This window comes from Podarcis melisellensis (genome assembly GCF_964234715.1).
Source record: "Podarcis melisellensis genome assembly, chromosome: 8".
In the NCBI taxonomy this organism is placed as follows: domain Eukaryota; kingdom Metazoa; phylum Chordata; class Lepidosauria; order Squamata; family Lacertidae; genus Podarcis; species Podarcis melisellensis.
In genome coordinates this window covers 83,357,681-83,377,597 of record NC_138540.1, presented here as the reverse complement: position 1 = coordinate 83,377,597, position 19,917 = coordinate 83,357,681, and the positions used below count along the sequence as shown (strand labels likewise).

General features: G+C 48.4%; 2 protein-coding genes and 1 long non-coding RNA gene across 4 annotated transcripts in view; 1 reads left to right on the top strand and 2 right to left on the bottom strand.

Moving 5' to 3' along the window:
• The window catches only part of LOC309376262, a 237,797-nt gene that overhangs the window by 115,946 nt on the left and 101,934 nt on the right, over positions 1–19,917 (top strand). The window lies entirely within an intron of this gene.
• Positions 1–19,917, bottom strand: part of STRN4 (striatin 4) — a gene marked incomplete at its 5' end in the record, with an annotated part of 182,692 nt that overhangs the window by 69,063 nt on the left and 93,712 nt on the right. The window lies entirely within an intron of this gene.
• The window catches only part of PRKD2 (protein kinase D2), a 47,920-nt gene continuing 43,026 nt past the window's right edge, over positions 15,024–19,917 (bottom strand). For both annotated transcript variants that reach the window (XM_081921976.1, XM_081921977.1), the window contains exons 16-18: positions 19,413–19,680; positions 18,262–18,347; positions 15,024–16,701 (exon numbers count right to left, since the gene is read on the bottom strand). In XM_081921976.1, coding sequence (XP_081778102.1) covers positions 16,477–16,701; positions 18,262–18,347; positions 19,413–19,680 — 579 coding nt within the window. In that variant the 3' untranslated portion in view covers positions 15,024–16,476. The remainder of the gene's footprint in view (positions 16,702–18,261; positions 18,348–19,412; positions 19,681–19,917) is intronic.

The window sequence follows — 19,917 nt, the reverse complement described above, 5'->3', positions numbered from 1 at the left end:
GTCTCTGAAAATGTGGTCAGTCATTGACACTAATTCTGTTTCAAAGCTTCTATGAACTCATCTGTCGTCCCCAAATTCCTTTTCCTTTCCCTTCTTCATTCCAACTCCCTGTTGCCGGAGTGTTACATTTGCTCATATGCCTAGCCCCGCCCCCTATATTAAAATTGCTTTGCAATTAATAGGCAGGATCTCCGTCCTGACCATGTCCCGCCTCCTCATTCATAAAATAGTAACTTGTCCGCTTTGAACTCTGCTTTGCGCTCCCGCCCATCTAGAAGTACCACCACCCCGCCCTGACCACCATGAATGGAGGAAGCGCTGGGAAGTCCAGATTCGTTTTCCTCCAGGGCTTTCGCCCCGCCAACTTTCCTCGCCCATCGGCCTCAGTCCATTTTCCTCCCAAGATCTGCAAAAGTGCAATTCTGCACCGAGTGTAAGAGGAGGAGGTGAGACGCCGAACGCCCCTGGGATGGGTGGGGGAGTGACTATTTTGGGATGGATTCTCTTAATCCCTTAAAAAGACGACGGGCGAACACGTAGGGAACACACAGTTTAGCGGGAGGCTGGCATCTAACACACAGACACATCCCTCACGGGTCTTCTAGTCCATGGGTAGGCAAACTAAGGGGCCGGATCCGGCCCAATCGCCTTCTAAATCCGGACTGTCTGGGAATCAGCGCGTTTTTACATGACTAGAATATGTCCTTTTATTTAAAATGCATCTCTGGGTTATTTGTGGGACTCGCCTGGTGTTTTTACATGAGTAGAATGTGTGCTTTTATTGAAAATGCATCTCTGGCTTATTTGTGGGGCATAGGAATTCATTCATTTTCCCCCCAAAATATAGTCCGGCCCCCACAAGGTCTGACGAACAGTGGACCGGCCCCCTGCTGAAAAAGTTTGCTGACCCCTGATCTAGTCCAACCCCCTGTATTGCAATCCTTAGGGAGCAAAGCGAGCACAGAAGTGTCCTGAGGGCCTGATAGGAAGAGCGGGAGGGCCACACCAGCCCTTAAGAACGGACCTCTGGAACGTAACCCAAGGTACCACTATATCTGACTTTCAGAAGACATCTGAAGGCAGCCCTGTGTAGGGAAGCTTTTAACGTTTGATGTTTTCTTGTGTTTTTAATATTCTGTTGGGAGCCACCCAGAGTGGCTGGGGAAACCCAGCCAGAGGGAGGGGTATAAATACTAATAATACTAATACTATTACTACTTGTAATAATAATAATAATAATAATAATTAATTATCCTTTGCCTTTGCTGGGCCACGTTTCCCCCTGCCAGTAAAGCTTCACCCAACAGGTGATAAAATTAGCAAAAGCCAAGCCCAGGAATTTCTTCCCAGGCCACTGAGAGCAAGACAGGCTCACCATGAAGTGGTGGGAAAGGGGAGTGCATTTTCCCCCCTTTCACCACAGCTCACGAGGAGCCACTCCTGGCCTTGCAGCTACCGCAGGATTATTTTGTGTGCGTGTGTTTTTCTAATTCGCCACAGCCGACTCTGCTATTTTCCACTGCCCCTGTTGCCAGCTGCCACCCCCACCCCCACCTCCCATTGTCATGGCTACCACCGTCCCCATCACCATGGCTACCATCCTCGCACTATTATTATCACAACCATTTATAAACCATTGTTGCGCTCCTTTCCCCCCGTCACTGTCACATCTGCCAGCCCCTTTCTCCCCCGACGTTTGAGCCATCGCCGCTGCGCCCTGCGTATTTTTAGGACCATCCTCGGGTGGCTAGGACTCTTCCCCGCACCCACCGACCCACCCCTCCTGGAAAGATGGTCAGCTAAGACCAGGCCCACCAAAACAGAAGGGTGGGTGATGTCCAAGGCTCACACAGGTTCACTACAGATCTGGTAGCCAGCTTTTCGAAAGGGTCTGTTTGCTAAGAACAGGCATTGTAAAGGTATAGGGACCCCTGACTGTTAGGTCCAGTCGTGGCCGACTCTGGGGTTGCGGCGCTCATCTCGCTTTACTGGCCGAGGGAGCCGGCGTACAGCTTCCGGGTCATGTGGCCAGCATGACTGAGCCGCTTCTGGCGAACCAGAGCAGCGCACGGAAACGCCGTTTGCCTTCCCGCCGGAGCGGTACCGATTTATCTACTTGCACTTTGAGGTGCTTTCGAACTGCTAGGTTGGCAGAAGCAGGGAGCTCACCCAGGCCTTGATACCAACACAATTTCCCCTGTGTCCAGTCATCTATGTAGAGTTCAAAAGTGCATGAGCAAGAATGAGGCAAAGCAGAGAAAGTTGTGACAGAGTACCATTCTGCACTTCATCCACTGCAAATTATCCCGAATTATTAATACAGTGGTACCTCGGGTTACATACGCTTCAAGTTACACACTCTGCTAACTCAGAAATAATACCTCGGGTTCAGAACTTTGCTTCAGGATGAGAACAGAAATCGTGCTCCAGCGGCGCGGAAGCAGCAGGAGGCCCCATTAGCTAAAGTGGTGCTTCAAATTAAGAACAGTTTCAGGTTAAGAACGGACCTCCAGAACGAATTAAGTACTTAAAACCCGAGGTACCACTATATATATATATATTATTTTTGAACTGCCTATCTGAACTGCGAGACTCAGTTTCCTCTTGAAAGTTGGCACAATATCCAGAATAGGGGAGCGGAAAATAAAACAAAAATCTTATTCCTGGTTTACCATCTCCTCCTTTGAGCCAAGATTGTGAAAATGGGATGGTATATGCCAGCACTTGCCAATGAGATGCCCTCTAGATGTTTTGGACTACAATTCAGCACCGCCCAGAAAAACACTCTTAGGAGGATCAGGAGAGGTTTGTGCGTGAGATATCCCCCCTAGCGGATGGGATGCTGGGGAAACTCCTATCTCACTCAGCTAAGAGTGATGTATGGAAGTGAGAGCTGGACCATAAAGAAGGCTGATTGCCAAAGAATTGATGCTTTTGAATTCTGGTTCTGGAGGAGACTCTTGAGAGTCCCATGGACTGCAAGAAGATCAAACCTCTCCATTCTGAAGGAAATCAGCCCTCAGTGCTCACTGGAAGGACAGATCCTGAAGCTGAGGCTCCAATACTTTGGCCACCTCATGAGAAGAGAAGACTGCCTGGAGAAGACCCTGATGTTGGGAAAGATGGAGGGCACAAGGAGAAGGGGACGACAGAGGACAAGATGGTGGGACAGTGTTCTTGAAGCTGCTATCGTGAGTTTGACCAAACTGCTGGAGGCAGTGGAAGACAGGAGTGCCTGGCGTGCTCTGGTCCAGGGGGTCACGAAGAGTCGGACATGACTAAACGACTAAACAACAATAAAATCCCAGAATTTGAGCCTCCATTTTGTAATCATTTTCATAGAATCACAGGAAGAGTTGGAAGGGATCCTCCAAGGTCATCGAGTCCAACCCCTGGCGATGCAGTGATTTCAAAACACGGTCTCCCATCCAATTTGAAATCAAAGCAGACCCTGCTTAGCTTTCCAAATGTGCAAGCTGTATTTTATTTAAACCACGCCTTTTCCCCAGTGCAGAACCCAAGGCATAAATTAAAACAGGGGCAACTAAAAACGCACAATGAATATAAATCTTAATACAGATAGGTAGCCGTGTTGGTCTGCCATAGTCAAAACAAAAAAAATCCTTCCAGATCTGAAGAAGTGTGCATGCACACGAAAGCTCATACCAAGAACTAACTTAGTTGGTCTTTAAGGTGCTGCTGGAAGGATTTTTTTTGTTTTGACTATAAATCTTAAATAAGTGACTTTGTCGAAAAGGGCACCAGAAACACATAACAGCGTCACACACACACACACAGAGCGCGAGAGAGAAGATGTTAAGCTAGGCTTTGCTAAGCTGGCCTCCTCCAGCTGGTTTGGACTGCAACTCCCATGAGCCTCGGCTACCACACAGGGGCTGATGGGAGTTGTAGTCCCAAACAGCTGGTTGGCGGAGGCTGTGTTGAAGCAAATTGCTATGTACTGAGTTGAATAGGATCCAAAATGCAGCAGTCTGATTGGTCCTAGAACAATAGGCTCCAGAATGCAGCAGTCTGATTGGTCCACAGGTCTGATTCGTCCACTTCCAGGTGGAAGGGAATCCGCGACCTGATTGGCCTACAGGAGAATCCCGGAATGAGCCAATCATGTGGTGCCCATTGTGTAAATAATGTATATAAAGCAGACATTCTGGGGGAACTTCCATTCCTCCTCACCACTATGAGCTGAATAAAGAGCATGAAATCCACACTCGACTCCGAGTATATTTCACAAATGATCCAGCCCTTCAGCATTCTGTGGCTGCCTGTGATCTGCCAAGCTCTCCTGGAACAATTCCATAGATGGCAATGTGGCTACTCTGGTGTAGCATGAGTCGCTGCGACGTGTGGCTATAGCAACGGTGGAACACAGATAATAACATTTGCAAGGCTTAGGGGGGAAAACCTGCGTGCTTTTTACCGGCACTGTGTGCATCAGTTTAAAAAATCTGATTGTGGCTCTGCCGCCCATCAGGCGCTGAGCTGTTTCAGAAAGATATTGCTTGCGGGATTCCAACAAACCCACCAGCGTCACTCAGAGTTACTGCAGAAACTGCCGCATATTTAAAACTGTCCCTGGTGTGGGGCAGCAGATATGTAGCAGTGGGAGAAATGCACTCTGCATGCGTTCAAGGGCACTGTTGAGGTCTAGGCTGCATAAAAAAATTCACCAGGTCTGCAGGACTGTCACTTTTGCAGTTTAATTAGATAATTAAACTTGCAATGAGTCAGCCCTTCACTGTGGCAGCACAATTCTCTCAAACTCCTTGCCCATTTATATTGGCCTTGGCAGTATTATTTCTGGTCCAAGCTAAAAACTTTAGGCAAGCCTACCCAGATGTGTAATTTTATTATGTATGTTGTTGTTTAGTCATGTCTGACTCTTTGTGACCCCCTGGACCAGAGCACGCCAGGCACTCCTGTCTTCCACTGCCTCCTGCAGTTTGGTCAAACTCATGCTGGTAGCTTCAAGAACACTGTCCAACTATCTCATCCTCTATCGCCCCCTTCTCCTTGTGCCCTCCATCTTTCCCAGCATCAGGGTCTTTTCCAGGGAGTCTTCTCTTCTCATGAGGTGGCCAAAGTATTGGAGCCTCAGCTTCAGGATCTGTCCTTCCAGTGAGCACTCAGGGCTGATTTCCTTCAGAATGGATCGGTTTGATCTTCTTGCAGTCCATGGGACTCTCTAGAGTCTCTTCCAGCACCATAATTCAAAAGCATCAATTATTCGGCGATCAGCCTTCTTTATGGTCCAGCTTTCACTTCCATACATCACTACTGGGAAAAACATAGCTTTTACTATACGGACCTCAATATGCCAACAAATTTGGAAAACTAGGCAGTGGCCAGAGGATTGGAGAAGATCAGTCTACATCCCAGTCCCAAAGAAGGGCAGTGCCAAAGAATGTTCCAACTACCGAACAATTGCACTCATTTCACACGCTAGCAAGGTTATGCTTAAAATTCTACAAGGCAGGCTTAAGCAGTATGTGGACCGAGAACTCCCAGAAGTGCAAGCTGGATTTCGAAGGGGCAGAGGAACCAGAGACCAAATTGCAAACATGCGCTGGATTATGGAGAAAGCTAGAGAGTTCCAGAAAGACATCTACTTCTGCTTCATTGACTATGCAAAAGCCTTTGACTGTGTCGACCACAGCAAACTATGGCAAGTTCTTAAAGAAATGGGAGTGCCTGATCACCTCATCTGTCTCCTGAGAAATCTCTATGTGGGACAAGAAGCTACAGTTACAACTGGATATGGAACAACTGATTGGTTCAAAATTGGGAAAGGAGTACGGCAAGGCTGTATTTTGTCTCCCTGCTTATTTAACTTATATGCAGAATTTATCATGCGAAAGGCTGGGCTGGATGAATCCCAAATTGGAATTAAGATTGCCAGAAGAAATATCAACAACCTCAGATATGCAGATGACACAACCTTGATGGCAGAAAGTGAGGAGGAATTAAAGAACCTTTTAATGAGGGTGAAAGAGGAGAGCGCAAAATATGGTCTGAAGCTCAACATCAAAAAAATGAAGATCATGGCCACTGGGCCCATCACTTCCTGGCAAATAGAAGGGGAAGAAATGGAGGCAGTGAGAGATTTTACTTTCTTGGGCTCCATGATCACTGCAGATGGTGACAGCAGTCACGAAATTAAAAGACGCCTGCTCCTTGGGAGAAAGGCGATGGCAAACCTAGACAGCGTCTTAAAAAGCAGAGACATCACCTTGCCAACAAAGGTCCATATAGTTAAAGGTATGCTTTTCCCAGTAGTGATGGACTGCACAGGCTTACCTTTAAAATGTGAGCTCAATCCTAGCTATAGGGTGGGCTGAGAATGTGGGGGTGCTCAGCAACCCCCTCCCTTGTGCATCCCCCTAAAAAACCCCAAACTTGTGAGGTGGTGGTTTGGGGTGTGGAGAGCTATGTATTTGCTGGGTTAACCGCTCTCAGTTTTGCTCAACTCTGCTAATTGTTAATTCAAACAGCAGCTGGACCAGATTCCTTCCCTCTCCCTTGCTCTTCCCGTGCCAACCGCTGCAGCCAGCTGATGGATGCCGTGATTAACTGCTGAGGACTCAATAACAGATACACCAGCGTCCCTGTGCCACCCGTTCCCTAGAGTCCCTTGCCCTGCCAAGTTGGGAAAGTTTAGTGGCCAGAGAATGGCAAAGAGTTGGGAGCCAAGATTTCTTGGGGGTGTCTCAAGATGAGGACACTAGTAATATTATCAATGCTGAAGACAGCTTCCCTTTAATGAAGTTCACTGGGTGACCTTGGACCAGGCGCCAGCTCTCAGCCTAGCCTACTTTGCAGGGTCGTTGTGAGGATAAAACAGGAAAACAATGCATGCCTCATTGAGCTCCTTGGAAGAAAGGCGGACTATACGAGAGCCAGTGTGGTGTAGTGGTTAAGAGCGGTAGTCACGTAATCTGGGGAACCGGGTTCGCGTCTCTGCTCCTCCACATGCAGCTGCTGGGTGACCTTGGGCCAGTCACACTTCTCTGAAGTCTCTCAGCCCCACTCACCCCCCAGAGTGTTTGTTTGTTGTGGGGGAGGAAGGGAAAGGAGAATGTTAGCCGCTTTGAGACTCCTGAAGGGGAGTGAAAGGCGGGATATCAAATCCAAACTACTCCTCCTCTTCTTCTTCTTCTTCTTCTTCTTCTTCTTCTTCTTCTTCTTCTTCTTCTTCTTCTTCTTCTTCAAGTAGAAATATAATATGAAGTATAAAACAACAAAAACTAGTACAGTGGTACCTCGGGTTAAGAACTTAATTCGTTCTGGAGCTCCGTTGCTTCAGGATGAGAACAGAAATTGTGCTCTGGCGGCGCGGCAGCAGCGGGAGGCCCCATTAGCTAAAGTGGTGCTTCAGGTTAAGAACAGTTTCAGGTTAAGAACGGACCTCCAGAACAAATTAAGTTCTTAACCCAAGGTGCCACTGTAAATCACATAGCTATATCCTAGGCTTCTTCACTGGCAATTGTGAAAACTTTTCTTATTCTTTTAAAAAACTATTTCCCCCCTTTCCTCTGTTTTTTCTTTTGGTATTAAAGTTCTGTAAATTGTGTGTGTGTGTCTGTGTCATCGCATACTTACCATTCAAAAGTGGTGTGTCTGGGGAGGTGATTTTTACCCCACCTGAAAGGGCAGAGCTGGCATTGGTGTAATCCAGACACATCTTTGGGCTCCCCTGAAAGAAGAGAGGGTGCCCAGGAGTTCTCCGCACTTCTCGCTTTCTGAGACGCAGGCAGTTGCACCCGACTCTGCGATAGCAGCAGCAGACAGAGAGATGAGAAAGAGAGAGAGAGAGGGAAGGAGAGACAGAGAGAGACTACCGCCACTATTAATAGTCGTGCTGGTGAGATTCTGAAAAGCTGAGATTTTCACACACACAAACGCACGTCATTTGCACTGCGGAAAGAGGGACTTCCCAGAGACCCGTGACGCACTCAGCTCCACATCTGATAATCTGTGCACTGTCACCGACATCTGCAAACATTGTCAGCCCAACGTGAGGTGAACCCAGGCAGCGTCTTGAATTTAGAGCCAGGCGCCAGGACTGAGCCAAGAAGACCAGCCCTACCATTAGCTAGTGTGAGGCAGCTGCTTCAGGCGTCAGATGCTGGGTGTCGGCCGTCCCGAGCCCTTGGCCATTCGTCTCCATTGGAAGGTGGAGCCGTGCGTGAGCCGCATGGCCTGCCCACCAACTGGCAGCCCTCAGGTGTGCAGGAGGATGCTGTCCTTATGAAAGGCTGCTGCCCGTTGAGTTGGCTTCTCTGCTGGCCGCTATAGACCTGCCCATTTTCAGAGAGTTGCAGCAAGTATCTTGTATGCGAGCTGTGGTCGCCTCGCTGTGTCGCAGGAACCCCCCCCCCCAATCATTCAGTTTGTACAAACTCCACACACACACACACACACACACACGACATACGCCTCGCATCTGTTATAAATTCATAGAAAATCAACCATACATCAGATCTGCACCGTTCCACTTTTATTTTACTCCATGAAGGAAGGACTACAAAATGGGGAAGGTTTGATACAGGGCAGCCATAAGCCCTTGAGCATACCAGCACATACACAGGAGGCCCTGCCCAGTTGGCATGACAACCTTGATGGTCCCAGACAGAAGACCATCAAGGTCACAAAGGACTTGCATATGGGAGTGGATTCAACATGGACTGGAACAAAGGACAATGATCAGATCTTCCCTCTGGGGGCAGAAAACTGCAAGCTCCCCTAGAAATGACTCATGGGGAGGGGGAAAGGAGGAACCGGACAGGTGACAAGATACTACACAACTCCTCCCTCAACCCTTCCTTTTTGTGATGTGTCACTGATGTAGTCATGATGTAGTTTGATGTAGTTCTAGGGGTGTACTTTGGGGGATTAGTAACTAATAAAAGTTGGGGTCTTCTTTTGTTCTGGGCTTCCATTTTGTTTCACCTGGTGGCAGGTGGGAGTCCTGTCGCGACAGTCTTCAATCAAGACTGAGCCTACTGGCTGCTGTTTTGCTCTGGTATTCCTGGCTGGCGTCCTTGTTTTTTTCTCCAAGGGAGCCCTCGGATTTCTCCGTTAACAGTTGCAACATCACCCTGCAGGAAACAGGCCAACACCCACCCCTTAAACTGATGAGCAATATGCCTCTAAAGCATGGGTAGGCAAACTAAGGCCCGGTGGCCGGATCAGGCCCAATCGCCTTCTAAATCCGGTCCGCGGATGGTCTGAGAATCAGCGTGTTTTTACATGAGTAGAATGTGCCCTTTTATTTTAAATGCATCTCTGGGTAATAATAATAATAATAATAATAATAATAATAATAATTTATTTATACCCCACCCATCTGGCTGAGTTTCCCCAGCCACTCTGGGCAGTTCCCAATCGAGTGTTAAAAACAATACAGCATTAAATATTAAAAACTTCCCTAAACAGGGCTGCCTTCAGATGTCTTTTAAAGATAAGATAGCTGCTTATTTCCTTGACATCTGAAGGGAGGGCGTTCCACAGGGCGGGTGCCACCACCGAGAAGGCCCTCTGTTTGGTTCCCTGTAACCTCACTTCTTGCAATGAGGGAACTGCCAGAAGGCCCTCGGCGCTAGATCTCAGTGTCCGGGCTGAACGATGGGGGTGGAGACGCTCCTTCAGGTATACAGGTGTTTTTACATGAGTAGAATGTGTGCTTCTATTTAAAATAGAATAGAATAGAATGCATCTCTGGGTTATTTGTGGGGCATAGGAATTCGTTCATCCCCCCCCAAAAAAATATATATATAGTCCAGTTCCCCACAAGGTCTGAGGGACAGTGGACCGGCCCCCTGCTGAAAAAGTTTGCTGACCCCTGCTCTAAAGGAACCACAGGGTGGAAAAACAGAGAGACAGAAAGCAGAAACTGCCTTTGTGGAACTTCCTAGAATGATTCAAGCCGAGAAAAAAGCCAATTATCCACTGGGTCTGGCACGCAAGGAGAGCTGCCTAGGAGTGGCTGAGCAGACATTAACGGCAACCGCAGTCTCTGAATGCATGCCTTGGAACAGGCAAATCTGTTCCTCTCGCTTTCTAATTTCCCCCAGCTCCCTGTCTTAAGATCATTTTCCTACATTTCCAAAAGAGCTTGTGGGTTTATTTTGATTTTATGAAGTCCTGGTGGAAGTCCACCAGCGTTTTCACTGGTTGGGGAGGAGATTAAATGAGGAAGGGGCGCTGGCGGAGGAACAGGGGTGCAGGTGGCGCGCCATGCCCCCGGGACATGCATCACGCCTCCGGGATGCCGCCAGCCACGCCCCCGCCTGCTCTCTGTGCCCCCCCCGCCAGAGCTTGAAGCTCCACCCCTGGGAAGGGGAGCTCCTTACCAGAGAAGAATGGCCAGTGGCGTAGCGTGGGGGGTGCAGGGGGGGCCGGCCGCACCGGGCGCAACATCTGGGGTTAGGGGGCGCAAATCCACGGGTTAGGGGTGCAAATTACTTGCCTTGCCCCGGGTGCTGACAACCCACGCTACGCCACTGAGAATGGCAAACCAAGCTGATGGACAATGCTGAAATGGAAAATCTGACTGGAAAACCCAGGAACCAAGAGGACAAAAACGTTACAAAAGAATGGGAAATAGTTTAAGGTTGTCTAAAAGACCACTTCCCCCTCTTCTTCTCTCTCTCTCTTTTTTTCTTTTTTGTGCCTCCTTTCTTTGTCTTTCTGATTTGTTAAGAAATGCATGTAAGGGGAAAAAATTAATTTTAATTTTTATCATCTACAATAATGTCTTATTTATTTTATAGTACAGTATATTGATTATTGCCTTCATTTTATGGATCAATGGTCTCGTTAAATTGCTGTTTTAGGGGTTGTTTTTCATCGTCTGGAATGGATTAATCCATTTTCCATTACTTTCTATGGGAAAGCGCGCCTTGGTTTAAGAACGCTTTGGACTTCCGGAACGTATTAAGTTTGTAAACCGAGGTACCACTGTACTTTAAAAGATGTGGGCTCACAGATAACATTTGCATAAAACTGGCACACGCTCGTTGCTATGTCGATGTGCAAATGTGGAATTTAAAAGTCACAAAAGGCAAGCCAGCCAATTCCCCACCCAAATTACCCAATTAAATTGATTGTTAACCCCCTCCCAAATTAGCTCCTACTCCATTCATTTAACCCCTAATTGAGCAGGACATGTTGCGACGCCAAACCCGTCAATTAGCCCCAGTCATTATCCCTCACATCTCCTCCGGATAAAGTGGCCTCATTTATTTATTACGTAAATTTTATACACTATTGATGGTTTAAAAAATCACACCAAACAAACCTCAAAGCAGATTACAAAAAGGGGGGTGGGGAGAGAGAGAAAAAGCAAGAAAAATCAACAACCCTCCTTTAAAACATACAGAAGTTAAAATACTAAGGAAGATTAAAGTTACCTCCACGTTCTAAGCATTTGGGCAGGCTTGTCCAAACCTGAATGTTTTTCGCAGGTGCCAAAAAGAGTACAGTGGTACCTCGAGTTAAGAACTTAATTCGTTCCTGAGGTCCGTACTTAACCTGAAACTGTTCTTAACCTGAAGCACCACTTTAGCTAATGGGGCCTCCTGCTGCTGCCACGCGATTTCTGTTTTCATCCTGAAGCAAAGTTCTTAACCCGAGGTACTATTTCTGGGTTAGCGGAGTCTGTAACCTGAAGCGTATGTAACCTGAAGCGTATGTAACCCGAGGTACCACTGTAGAGTGAATGATGGCCATGATGTTAATTTATATCCTGCCTTTTGGCCAGATCAAGACTCATGGCAGCTTACACAAATTGGAACAAAATATTGTTTATTCCTCCCCCAGCTCCCCCAAATACTGATACAGTGGTACCTTGGTTCTCAAACGCCTTGGTACTCAAACACCTTGGTTCCCAAACACCCAAAATCCAGAAGTGTTCCAGTTTTTGAACGTTTTTCAGAAGCCAAACGTCTGATGCGGCTGTCAGCTATTGTTTCTGGGGCGCCTGCACAAATCAGAAGCTGCGCCTTGGTTTTCGAAATTTTCGGAAGTCAAACGGATTAAGTCTGGCACTTTCGTTTCTACTATTTATTTAGCATTTCTGCTTTTGAGGCTTTTTAATTATCATCATCTACAATATTGTCTTATTTATAGTACAGCGCCTTGTTTATTGCTTTCATTCTATAGATCAATGGTCTCGTTAGATAGTCAAATTCATGCTAAATTGCTGTTTTAGGGGCTGTTTTTTGTCTGGAATGGATTAATCTGTTTTGCATTACTTTCTATGGGAAAGTGTGCCTTGGTTTAAAAATGCTTTGGTTTAAGAACGGACTTCCAGAACGGATTAAGTTTGAGAACCAAGCTACCACTGTATCCTACTTGTTAACTCAGATCACGTTCCATTTCATAACAGAAGAACAGAGCCTGCTGGATCCGGCCAATGGCCTTACCAGTCCACCACCCTGTTCTCACAGCAGCCAACCAGATGCCTGTGGGGAACCCCCAAGCAGAATTCAAGCACAAGAGCAGCTCTCCCTTTCTATGGCTTCCAGCAGCTGGGACTCAGAAGCGTTGTTGCCTCCAACTATGGATGCAGAGCAGGGCCTTTATATCAAGTATCCATCAACAGACCTCTCCTCCGCCATGAATTTGCCCAGTCCTCTTTAAGGACCCTCGTACCTACGGGACTGCCTCTCCCGGTATGCCCCGCGGAGGACCTTAAGGGCCATAAATAACAACACCCTAGAGGTCCCGGGCCCTGAGGAAGTTAGATTAGCCTCAACCAGAGGCAGGGCCTTTTCATCACTGGCTCCAGCCTGGTGGAACGCTCTGTCTCATGAGACCAGGGCCCTGCAGGATCTGATTTCTTTCTGCAGGGCCGGTAAAACAGAGTTGTTCCGCCTGGCCTTTGGCTTGGAATCAACTTGATCCCCTCACCCTCTTTCCTTTCTCCTTCTGTGCTGGAACTCCTATTTGGGGACTTCCCTGGCTTTTTTTCTGGCCCACATAGGACCAGTCTGGATAGATGGCCTTGCTGAAGATTTGACGTTTTCATCCCCCCAAAGTTTTTGATTGGAGTTTCTACTGAAATGAGGCTGCATTTTAATGCTGTATTTTAATCTTGTTTTTAAGTTGTATTTTAATCGATTGTTTTATACCTGGTTTTAGCTGCCCTGAGCCTGGTCTTTGCTGGGGAGGGTGGGGTATAAATAAAAATTTATTATTTATTATTACAGTGGTACCTCAGGTTAAGTATTTAATTCGTTCTGGAGGTCCATTCTTAACCTGAAACTGTTCTTAACCTGAAGCACCACTTTAGCTAATGGGGCCTCCTGCTGCTGCTGCGCCGCCAGAGCACGATTTCTGTTCTCATCCTGAAGCAAAGTTCTTAACCTGAATCACTATTTCTGGGTTAGCGGAGTCTGTAACCTGAATCATATGTAACCTGAGAAACCACTGTATTATTAAAGCCACCCAAAATGGCGGCCATTACCGGCCCCTACGGGGTAGGAGTTCGACAGTTTAACTATATGCTGTGTGAAGGACTGACTTCCATCTTTTCTCAATTGTCGAACATTCAGCTTCTTGAAATGTCCTCAAGTTATAGCTGGTTTGACCTATAAAGCCTTAAACGGCTCAGGACTGCAATACCTCAAGGACCGCCTCTTTCCATATGAACCTACCTGAACCCTGAGATCATCTTTCAAGGCCCTTCTTCGTGTGCCTCCTCCTTGAGAGGTCCAGAGGGTGGCAACACGAGAACGGGGCCTTCTCTGCAGTGGCTCCCCGTCTGTGGGATGCTCTCCCCAGGGAAGTTCACCTGGTGCCTTCATTACACATCTTCAGGTGCCAGGCAAAATCATTTCTTTTTAAGCAGGCCTTTGGTGGTCCTGATTGACACCCTATGCCCTTTTAAAACATGGGGGGTTTTTTGGGGGGGTTGTTATTGGGTTGATGTTTTTACTTTGATTATATATTCTGTGGTTTTATATTTTGATTTTGTTCTGTGAAACGCCCTGAGACCTCCGGCTATAGGGCAGTGTATCAATAGTAGTAATAATAATAATAATAATAATAATAATAATAATAATAATAATGTTGTGAGAGGGAGAAAAATCTTGACCCACTTTTCCCATGCCATGTGCTACCTGCCCAGAAACGTGGCCCAGGCAATAATAATAATAATAACAACAACAACAACTTATTATTTATACCCCACCCATCTGGCTGGGCTTCCCCAACCACTCTGGGCAGCTTCCAGAAAAATATTAAAATACTGTAATACATCAAACATTAAAAGCTTCCCTAAACAGGGCTGCCTTCAGATGTCTTCTAAAAGTCTGGTAATTGTTGTTCTCTTTGACATCTGGTGGGAGGGCGTTCCACAGGGCGGATGCCACCACCGAGAAGGCCCTCTGCCTGGTTCCCTGTAACCTCACTTCTCGCAGTGAGGGAACTGCCAGAAGGCCCTCGGCGCTGGACCTCAATGTCCGGACAGAACGATGGGCATGGAGACGCTCCTTCAGGTATACTGGGCCTTTGAGGCCGTTTAGGGCTTTAAAGGTCAGCACCAACACTTTGAATTGTGCCAATGTAGGTCTTTCAAGACTGGTGTTATATGGTCTCGGCGGCCACTCCCAGTCACCAGTCTAGCTGCCACATTCTGGATTAGTTGCAGTTTCTGGGTGACCTTCAAAGGTAGCCCCACGTAGAGCGCATTGCAGTAGTCCAAGCGAGAGATAACCAGAACATGCACCACTCTGGCGAGACAGTCCATGGGCAGGTAGGGTCTCAGCCTGCATACCAGGTGGAGCTGGCAGACAGCCACCCTGGACACTGATAATAATTATATTGTGAGAGGGAGAAAAATATTTGCCCACTTTTCCCATGCCATGTGCTACCTACCCAGAAATGTGCCCCAGGCTAGGCAACCCTCCCGCCCACTCTCTGATCTAGTAGATCCATCAGTACATGGATATAATTGGACCATGCAAATCCATTTGCGCATATCAAGAGCCTCACTCTGTGCATTTGGTTTTAAGCTGTGCTTCAGGTGCATTTTTATTTACAATACAACATTTGGTGGTTCCCACCCCATTTCCCCCCCAAACGAGACATTTGAGGTGTTGCAGCTGCCCAGGTTAAGGGAGTCCAGAGCTAAGGCAGGACTGATATCCTTGCAGATCTAGAATGAGGCTTCTCGCTTTTGCCGGAAAACCCAGGAGCATAGCCCAGGAGGCACACGATGTCCTCTGCCAGGGGGAGGAAGGCAGCCGATCGCACGGGGCTGAGGCCTCGGATGTGGCTCCAGACCTGTCAATATTGGGCAGGCAAGGACTTTGTCCCAGTTGGGAAGTGTGTGTGTGTTTGTGAAGACACCACAATAATCTAGGCTGACTTTTGTCTGCGGCAAAGACACACAACATGTGGACAGGGTCCTCTGAAGGCGGAAACTTCAATCGCTGCTGCTCTGTAGATGTTTCCCTCCCCTCTTTCAAAACCCCCCAAAACTAAACCGGGTTTTAATCCTTGGTTTCACTTGAGCCTTGCAAAAGACAGCTGTCATTTCAGGAGAGGCAGACACCAGGGCTACACAGACACACACCCCTTTAAGAAGTGAGTGAGAGCCAGGAAACTTAACCACCTCTTGCGATTTCCCCCCTTTCAATGAATCGCCTCTGGCCGCTGCAAAGGTCTCGGGTGCCAAGATGTCCGTGCTGAAGGCTGGCCGTTAACGCTGGGGCTGGAAGAAGAAAAGTCGGTTTTGTCTCTCTCGTGCACAAGGGACTAGTTTGTTTCCTTCTGGGTTGCTTCAGGCGGCAACTTTTTAAACAGGAATGGAGCGGGCGGGAACGTTTGGGGGGCGGGGAGAGAAAATATTCCAGGTTTGCCAAGCAGAACAAGGTTTTGGGAGCAAGTCGCTGGAGAGAGGTTTTCCAGAGCCCACCTCTTTTAAAAGCCGAGGATGGAGGTAGTCTTTTTGCTCCACTGGAATATTCAAAGTCAGTTTTGCGGCTGCCCCAAGAGACATAACCCTGTTCCAGACTGGAAACCAGTCCCCTGACAGCGGGAGGACAAGATGATTTCAGAACCTAAACACACACCCCCATAACCTCTATTGATGGGGCTCCCCAACATTTATTCCTGCGTCAAGAATTGCAACACCCTCCTTAGGCACCAGAACAATGCCCGGCTCATTCCCCCGCCTGTTCCAAAACGCCCAACGTTCATTCCCTCTACTTCAGCAGCTTCTGATCTCTCGCAATGAGGCCCCCATGAAATAAGTGAATCGGAGAGCATCGGAGAACTCTGGGTGTGAAGTGGAGCAAAGTTCCGAGAGCGTCTTCCCTGGCACTGCCAGCAGGGGGAGCTGCTGCCTCCTTCAGAACAAGGCACCGCCCCCAGGAGGCGGAGCCGACGCCATGTGCGAGGTTCTGCGTGCCTGTCCATCCTTCATTTGAGCTTCCGGTAAGCAGGAGGAGCTCAGAGCACGCTGACCCTCTCGGTCAAGCCCTTCATGTCCACCTCCCGCTGCTGTTCGTCCTCCTCCTCCTCCTCGTGCAGCCGCCGGACCCGCAAGTGGTCAGGATACGGCACGCTGTGCTCGGCCGCAAACTGTTCCCACCGGGCGTCGTCACTCTCGTGGGTGATGTAGCGCTCGCCCATCCTGCTCTCCAGCTCCCGCAGGTCCAGCCATGTTTGATAATCCTGGGAGGGGAAGGAAGAAGAGATGTAAATCTGTAGATTGAAGGGGATGCTTGTCGGTTTTTCTCTATGCCTGTGGTCCTCCAGATGTTGCTGAACTGCGACTCCCGACACCCTAGACTGTTGACCACGCTTGCTGGGCGCTGGGAGTTGTAGTTCAACAACGCCCGGAGGGCCAAAAGCTCCTGCTGCCTCTGCTCTGTGTACTTCCATGGGTTACACCGAAGGATGGGGGGATATTCCGAGACAAATTGCTCAATCCGTGCTTCCCGAAATGAGACGGGAACTACAATATTGCAACCACCTGTTGAAATTTGCACCGCTCTGAATTTTGCAATGCAGCACTCCAACCGAGTCAGGGTTACAATAGTAGAACCTTGGTTTTCGAATGTAATCCGTTCCGGAAGTCCGTTTGACTTCTGAAACGTTTGAAAAAAGGGAGGATTCAAAGGGAGGGCAGGAAATCTAAGTGAAAAAAAGAGAGAAATGTGTTGAGAATCTGCATATGTTCAGCTACACACACAGAGTCAATTAGGGTTTGGCCCGACAGCCAAGGCAATGTGAAGGAGTAAGTCTGCCTGGTGATACAGAGGCATGGAGACAGCTCCCTGATTGGTCAAGCTCTCTCACGGGAATAATGATTAATGGCCTTCTAACTGTGTTAGTACGAGTCAGTGTAGGAGTTGAGAGTTGCGAGTTGTGTAAGAGCTAGTCAAAGATCCGTGTTCTGTTCTGTTCTGTTCCTGTAAATAGTCCGCTGTATATAATAAACACCTAACTACAAGTTCCTGGTTCCTGCTTCGTCCATCCCGTCTGCAGCCAAGTTGCCAATTGCTTTCGTGAACTTTGCGTTTACTCTCCTAGGTCTGGCTAAGGTCCTGCAACTAGTCAAAGAGTTGCGAAACACCAATAGGTTTGGTGCACCTCAGAAGCTGTTTGGGTTCCGAGGAACGTTCAAAAACCAACGCAGTTACTTCCAGGTTGTCGGCGTTCGGCTTCCGAAACATTAAGCAGCCAAGATGTTCGACAACCGAGGTTTGACGGTATAACAGGCTTCCTCAACCTCGGCCCTCCAGATGTTTTTGGCCTACAACTCCCATAATCCCTAGCTAGCAGGATGAGTGGTCAGGGATGATGGGAATTGTAGTCTCAAAACATCTGGAGGGCCGAGGTTGAGGAAGCCTGGTATAACAGGTGCGCTGAAAAAATGCAACGGACAAAATTGCTTCCTATTAGGACAAAATTGCTTTGGGAAAAGATATTAGGAGAAATTAGGAGAACGTAAGAAGGACGAAGAACATAAAGAGAGGCTGCTGGATCAGGATAATGGATCATCTAAGTTCAGCATCCCGTTTTCACAGCGGCCAATCAAACTCCCCAAAGGGAAACCCGCAATTGCGACCACAAGGAACCAGAGCAATGGCAGCAGCAGGAATGTCAGACCAGGTGGCCCTGAAATCGAAGAGTTGCAGTTCCCTACAGATGTCTAGAACTACAAAGCCCATCATCCCCAGCCAACAGGGCCCACGGTGAGTTTGGGCTCCCGCCGCCATCTCTGCATACCTGTAGCCAAGAGTGGCTGAGCGATTTATCGACGCTGTAACGTTTCCTCATCTTCACCTGGAGGAGATTGTTGATCAGGTCAATGGCTGGGCAGGAGGAAAGGGAGAAAGGAAATGATATAAGAATCTGAGAAGACCCTTCAGGATCCGGCCGGGAATCCAAGTACAGTGGAACCTCGGGTTGCAGACGTAATCCGTGACAGACACATGTCAGCAACGATTTAGCGCTTCTGAATGGGGTAACTGTGCCCCTGAAGGACCAGGTGCACAGCCTGGGAGTCATTGTGTACTCACAGCTGTCCATGAAGGCACAGGTCAATTCTGTGTCCAGGGGAGCTTCATCTGGTACACAGGATGAGACCCTACCTGCCTGTGGACTGTCTCGCCAGAGTGGTGCAGGCTCTAGTTATCTCCCGCTTGGACTACTGCAATGCGCTCTACGTGGGGCTACCTTTGAAGGTGACTCGGAAACTACAACTAATCCAGAACGCGGCAGCTAGACTGGTGACTGGGGGCGGCCACTGAGACCACATAACACCGGTCTTGAAAGACCTACATTGGCTCCCAGCACAATTCAAAGTGTTGGTGCTGACCTTTAAAGCCCTAAACGGCCTCAGTCCAGTATATCTGAAGGAGCATCTCCACCTCCGTCGTTCTGCCCGGACACTGAGGTCCAGCACCGAGGGCCTTCTGGCAGTTCCCTCACTTCGAGAAGCCAAGATACAGGGAATCAGGCAGAGGGCCTTCTCGGTAGTGGCGCCCGCCCTGTGGAACGCCCTCCCATCAGATGTCAAGAAAATAAACAATTACCTGACTTTTAGAAGACATCTGAAGGCAGCCCTGTTTAGGGAAGCTTTTAACGTTTGATGTATTACAGTATTTTAATTTTTTTTTGGAAGTCGCCCAGAGTGGCTGGGGAAGCCCAGCCAGATGGGCGGGGTATAAATAATAAATTATTATTATTATTCTGCACATGCGCAAGCGGCGAAACCCGGAAGTAACCCGTTCCAGTACTTCCAGGTTTCCCGCGGTCCGCAACCCGAAAACACGTAACCTGGAGCGTCCGTAACATGAGGTATGGCTGTAGCAGAAAGCCAGCCGATTTCCGAGGGCAGACTCTCCCCATCCCACCAAGCTCCTTTGGATAGTTACCGCCAACTGAGATCTGGCGCCAGGGGTTCGCCGGGTACATAAAGGCGGCGTTCTGGATCTGGTCGTTGATGTCCTCGTCTTCGTTGAACGGGAAGGTGCCGCTGAGGCTGACGTACATGATGACTCCCACCGACCACATGTCCAGAGAGCGGTTATAGCCCTGGTTCAGCAAGACCTCGGGCGCCAGGTAGGCCGGGGTGCCCACGACCGAGCGGCGGAAGGACTTCTCGCCAATGATGCGGGCAAAGCCAAAGTCACACAGCTTCACCTACGGGATTGTAAAGCAAGGAACCTTACGATCCACAGGCCGCCATGCGACGCGGCAAAACACATTCCGACATAGTGGTACCTCGGGTTAAGTACTTAATTCGTTCCGGAGGTCTGTTCTTAAGCTGAAACTGTTCTTAACCTGAAGCACCACTTTAGCTAATGGGGCCTCCTGCTGCCGCTGTGCCGCCACTGCACGATTTCTGTTCTCATCCTGAAGCAAAGTTCTTAACCTGAG